The sequence below is a fragment of the Pristiophorus japonicus genome, chromosome 2 (genome assembly GCF_044704955.1).
Source record: "Pristiophorus japonicus isolate sPriJap1 chromosome 2, sPriJap1.hap1, whole genome shotgun sequence".
In the NCBI taxonomy this organism is placed as follows: Eukaryota; Metazoa; Chordata; class Chondrichthyes; family Pristiophoridae; genus Pristiophorus; species Pristiophorus japonicus.
The window spans coordinates 120,242,208-120,248,355 of record NC_091978.1 but is presented as its reverse complement, the minus strand read 5'-3'; the positions used below and the strand labels follow the sequence as shown (position 1 = coordinate 120,248,355).

The following is a 6,148-nucleotide window of genomic DNA, read 5'->3' as shown; positions in this document are numbered from 1 at the left end:
CAAGTTTTGGCAAAAAGTGGATTACTCAAGTTTGTGCAGCCTACTTTATCTGGTTACACATACTGCAATCAAAACTTTAAATGACACCCCATCAATTATAAGTAATAACAAAGCAAGAGAACAGATGGGTAAATTTGCAGAATTTCCCTTCCACTTCACAGAAATGTTTCAATGGTGTACTTTCTACTAGTACTACTAAGGGCAGCAGACACTCTGCTGGGTAGTACTAGTGATGGACTCTCTAGCAGTAAATGAAGAATTAATTTAAACTTTTTGATAAACTCATTTGGTTCATGCAAAAATCAATCACGAATCAGGGCCACCATAACTCGGTGCACAATCCACTGTTTAAACCATTGATCCTGGATGTGATTTTCCATATAATGAGCATAGAATATCACATGGTGTGCGCAAAAAACAAGAGATACAGAAGTTGTTCCAAAAAAACTTTTATTTACTAGAAAGACAAAAACACCAAAATAGGTCCAAATTATGCTATAAAATGTTTCAAAACGGGGTAAAAATTTCAATAATTAAAATATTTGATATATTTAAAATTACAAAGGATACATTTAACCAAATCTTTCAACCCCAGAGATTTAAAAAAATTTTTGCTTGCACAGTAAGGTGCTAATAGAAGTTAGCCCTTAAGCCCTGGAAGTTTTAGAAATTACAGTCACATAGCAAATATAGTTTCATTGTGAAAGTGTACTTTGGTAGAAGAAAAACTATAGGACACCTGAGGTAGTAGAAACTGGAATAAAACAGCAGTAGACGTTATTTACAATTTAAGAAGTACCAAATAATAGGAACAGCACAAATAATTACATATTACATTTTCAGTCCAGCTCTGATCCAAAGAAAAAATGATTACATCACATGTGCATAAAATAAAAAAAGAAAATTACACAAAATACATCACAATTACCAGCAAGCTGAGGGCAATGCAAACAATCTCAATTAAAACGCATCTTGATGATAAAAAGCATCAACTTATTAAACAAGCCAGATGCTGAGATCTACAAAGTAATACTGATTAGCCGAGGTTCATCAGTTTAATGTTTTTGTCAGAAACAGTGAAAATTTGACAAAAACATTTCCAGTATAAAATGGCAAGAGTGCATCATTTAAAGCTCAAGAAAAAACACTTTTAAAGAAAACTTATTGACTTGAAGGGAACCCAAAATATGATTCCAGGTCGTCAATAAATTAAAGAGTCACTGCTATGAAGTATGCTACAAACATCTCTGTACATCTTTAACTCTTCAAGCAATAACAGCACCTTTTTCACCAATGAGGAATGTGATACAACATTAAAACATTCTTAAAAAAAATTAACATCTATACTTTCAGGGCTTCACATTATAATTTTAAAAAATTGAACATGGGGACAGAAACCCCTTATTTCATTGATATTTAAAAGCCTCTTACATTTTTTTAAACCATGAAGATCAATTTGACATGAATATTTTTATTTACTAAACTTGCCACAGTTAAAGTGGAAACAACAAGTATTACAAATCTGTAAAGACAGTCAGACTTATTGCTGGAAGAGTTAAAATTCCCAAACTAAAATCTCTAAAGGATGCAAGCTTTTACAGCTAATCACGTCTCAAAACACAAAATATTTAGATTCAACGAAAAAATGTCAAAGCAAAATGCCGTTTTCCTTCAGTACTACGCAGGTGTGAATATCTAATATGAATAGGTCAATCAAAATTTGTCTCGTTTTAAAAGATACATTGGTTGATACAAATTATTTATCTTTTCATTTGTTTTCAATCCAATAGTACTATTTTACATACAGCAATATGTATCTGCCTTTTCTTTACTTATCTTCATGTGAAGACGTACAAATCTTTAAATGCCATAAAACAGCAGTAGGGTTTACTTAAAAGTCCACATTTCAGGACATGCTTTTAAATCTAATTCAAACTTATGTTCTCCCTCATCCTTAGTTTAAGAGGTGATGAAAATATGAATATGAATACTGACATGCAGTTTTGTAACACTCTTATAATTCAACTGAGGTTTCTTAGAATACTGCATTAAATTTCATCTATCCTTAAGCGGGATGTGTGACTGGAGACCAACATTCAAAAAACTATTATCGAAAAGAGGACCAATTGGACTAAAATCAATGTTAAAGACATTGCAATGAAACAACAATTTTAAGTTCTATCCAAAGAAATATGGTAACAAGGAGTTAAACCTTTTGCTGAAGGAAAACTGCAAACCAAGCTTTGAATATTATTTTTTACTGTTTTTTTTTGTTTAAAAAAAAAGGTAGACACAGTAAGACTTTCTCGCAAAGATTCCAGAATCTTACAGCAGCAAACAAAGGTGAAGTTCAACTGATTGAAACATTTACGTGTTAAAGTTGAATAAAAGGCTTCAAAACAGTAGCACAAATGAAACCACAGCAGGTTCTGTCCGGCATGGCTGCTGAACATTTATCAACTGGAACTGAGTAACAGGTTTAAATAGCAGGCGCGACTGCAAAAGTTCTGTAACGGGCAGTGATGGTATGACACTGGAATTGGAAAGGTAATCTGTTCAGCATCTTACAAGAAATAGTACACATCTTCAATAAACTGTAAAAAACAAGTAATTTTTCAGTAACTTTGTAACCCAAACAGCTGAATTATGGCACAGTTTTACAAATACAAATTTTGAAAGTAGATTTCACATATAACCCTTCCCTGAATATTAAACAAATTAAGCCGCAAGTAAATACCACAGAATTCCTTTCAATTACAACAGCTAGTAAAAGGACCCGTTCATTAAACCTGGACAAAGATACAGCAGGCACCTTTCTAGTAAATCGTCCAATCAGCTTAGATGATTTTCTAACTTCGCTATCTTCCACAATGAAAACCTTATAAATCAAGTACTTAAGTGGACCGTTGAAGATACTAAAGGGTAGAATTTCCACTAGGCTGCGCTGCAATTCTCCAAAATCGACCAAACCAGCACAAAAAAAGATTGCGGCATTTCAAGCGCAAATCAAGTTTCCGCTATCTTTTGCACTAGTTTAAAACAAATCATGCTGGAAGTTGGCCCCACCCACAAAACTGGCCATGCCCTCAGATCAAATCAATCACTATAGCGAGTTTCTGCTAATTGTGGCAGTTTGCGGGCTTTCAAGGAGGCTCTTAAAATTTAGCTTTTTTGGCGCAAGGACACAAATTAAAAATTAATGTAATTTACTAAGAAACTGAATACTGTACACCAAGTTAACGGTTTCTGTAGTTTTATAATCATTTTCAGATTTAAAATTCTGTTACTCAAACATAGTGGACTAGACACTTACACTGCCTGATTGCACTGGTTCATGGAAGATTTAGGTTTAGTGATATGCAAATGAGTTAGCAGAAACTTGAGCAAAAAATCAATTTGGAAAACTTGTGCAATTTTCACCTGGATTGCTGATTGGGCCCAAAGTGGAAACTCTACCCAAAAAGGTCTCAGTATTAAACCCAGAAAAAACCCTTTTCAGAATTATTTTGTAAAGAAGTTTAATAGAGGGAGAATCTGGCAATATTAATATATCCTCAGTTTACTTCAGAAATGTATAAACCCTAACCACTGGCAGTTTAAAAACAGCAAAAACTCATAGGAGCCCCTCAGCTGCTAGCATTTGCTGAAAAAGTGCTCGGACAAAACAATGTTCTTCCCAACTGCCGCACAGCTTTCAACTGGCAGATCCAAACTACATTTTTGGGTGCTAAGGACAAGTCTGATCAATAAGAAGGCACAACTTTTACAAGCAACAAGATATTTGCATACTATTTTAAAAAGGTACAGATCCTTGTGTGGCAGTTGTTTACTGAGACACAGGCTCCTTTTAGCCTTTGCTGATTTTCTCTCAAACTTGAGGCCAATACACCTATTTATACAGCTCTCCAGTGCACTGCAGGACAACACTCAGGCATTTTCTTTGATTCAGTAGTTCCTTCTTGCACAGCTTTTATTTGCAATGGTATCCATCACCACGTTCGGAAGGCTGGGTGTTTCAGAAGCTCCCGTGATGGAGGTCTATCCTGGGGCTGAAGTTCCAGGCACCGCAGAGCCACGTCCCGCAATGGAGGGGATAAATGGCTTGGAATTGTTGGGGCACTCGTTGCACTGGCAATCTGTTGGATTTTGAGACAAGATGCAATATTTAGAAATATTTGCTGGTATGCATTAGAGTTGAAGTCAACCAGAATCATCGTCAGCACAGATTCCTTAACACCTTGTGCAAATGTATTAATACGTAGTACTCAAAAATAAATAGGATTAAATTGCAATTGTCAGCAAGTGAGAGCATTACACTATAATTCTATACAAACTTATATACATAACATAATAGGAGCAGCAAGCCATTTGGCCCCTTGAGTTTGCTCCGCCATTCAATAAGATCATAGCTGATCTGATCTTTACGAGCATAATTCTATCTTAATTTTATTTGAGCATTGTTGTCCTTTCTTCCAATTGGTTACAAGTTTAAAAATGTTTTACTAATGTCCAGTACAATAAATTGTCAAATCAGACAAGTTCATATTTATTGTGGGTTTGTAATAATGGTTTAAAAAGTTAACTGCTCAATACATGAAACACACTATTGCAATAATTGTACATTTTATAAACGCATCCAATCTTTCAGTATTTAACCGGAATAATTTTCCTCCAATTTACCTACCTTAAATATTAAAGCAAGGTGATTGGAGTGCTTCTCTGCATTCCATGGAGGTTTGGCACAGGCCATCTCTATAATAACACAGCCAACACTCCACACGTCACAGCTTCTGCCATATTGTTGGCCCCGTAACACCTAAAAAAGTAAATGCAAGGATTAGGATCAATGTAGAATGTGATTGACTGTTGAGGTCTGTCAGCATCTAAAGTGATTTAGAAAGCAGAACATGAAAATCTATACCACCAGTAAAGCATGCATTACAACTGAAGCTATAACATTCTCAACTAATATGAAATACGAATCCTCAATGTCTAACTCAACCATTTTTTGTGAAACAGGATAGTTGAAACAAATTCTACCGCTGCCAACATATTGTATTAGGAGATTGTGTGCTTGTGTGAGTGGCCTAGGACAGGAACAATGACATACAGTGGAATGCATTTACAATGAAACTCCCATAGTAGAAGTATTCCAATTCACTAATTTTAAAGAACCATATTTTGAACAACATTGGAAATTATTTACAGGCATTAGTTATTCAGAAATGTTAAAAAATTGCTGAAACATTACATTTTCCACATAGTAGAGAGTGTTCCAAAAATTAGGGTAGACATATCAACTGAAATATGGAGGACAGCCATTTTTTTTAAATTAAAAATTGTTCAAGTAGGAAAGAGCAAACAAAGTTTGGAGCAAAAGCTTTGATTTTTTGCTCATGACACCTGGACAATGGGAATACACTCATGGGATGCAGTAAGGGGATTAGGGAGGGAGCAGGAGAAATGTGAGGGGTCATTGTTACTCTGCACCACTGTCACACAACTCCTAATGGCTTTCTCACCAGAAGGTTTGGCCATAGGTCATAACCTGTCCAGGGAGGCATGTGTGAGAAGGGTACTCAGAATATAGGAAGGGGGGAGAAAGATCATCGGAAAAAAAGTGTCCAGTTCAAGCAAACAGTTTTTGCTCCACAAACAAGGATGCATTCCACAATTTTCCAAAATTATTCATGAGATTATCAGAATACGCAAAGATTTTAGCAGCATCGACATGTAATCTGTAAAAATGGATCACTTGGAAAAAATTTAATGCTTAACACAAGATCTGCAACTTTTCTTGCATTTTTCCTTTAATCTCAATATAGACTACCATCATATTTAAACCCTTTCCCTGAAGCAAGTATGCCAAGGTAAAACTCCAATATTTAGTGTTGATAGGTTACTTCAATGCCAATGACTGGCGAACAGCAGCAAAAGTGCTGCATGAATACAAGTACAAAATTTACAGTCCATCTCACCTCTGGTGCCATGAATGCAATAGTTCCCAACAGCTGCCCTTGAAATTCGCCTGCACCAGTGCCTTTTGATGCCAACCTGGCTGCAGCTCCAAAGTCTGCTATTCTTAGTCGCTGTCCTGTGCTGTCAATTAGCAGATTGGCACCTAGGAAACCAAATACTGCAAGTTAGT

The 6,148-nt window shown here is 35.6% G+C and overlaps 1 protein-coding gene across 2 annotated transcripts in view; it reads right to left on the bottom strand.

The window, feature by feature from the left end:
* Positions 1-489: 489 nt before the first annotated feature.
* map3k1 (mitogen-activated protein kinase kinase kinase 1, E3 ubiquitin protein ligase) overlaps positions 490-6,148 on the bottom strand; it is a 148,821-nt gene continuing 143,162 nt past the window's right edge. For both annotated transcript variants that reach the window (XM_070869029.1, XM_070869039.1), the window contains exons 18-20: positions 5,979-6,121; positions 4,685-4,816; positions 490-4,136 (exon numbers count right to left, since the gene is read on the bottom strand). In XM_070869029.1, the coding sequence (XP_070725130.1) occupies positions 3,990-4,136; positions 4,685-4,816; positions 5,979-6,121 (422 nt within the window). In that variant the 3' untranslated portion in view covers positions 490-3,989. The remainder of the gene's footprint in view (positions 4,137-4,684; positions 4,817-5,978; positions 6,122-6,148) is intronic.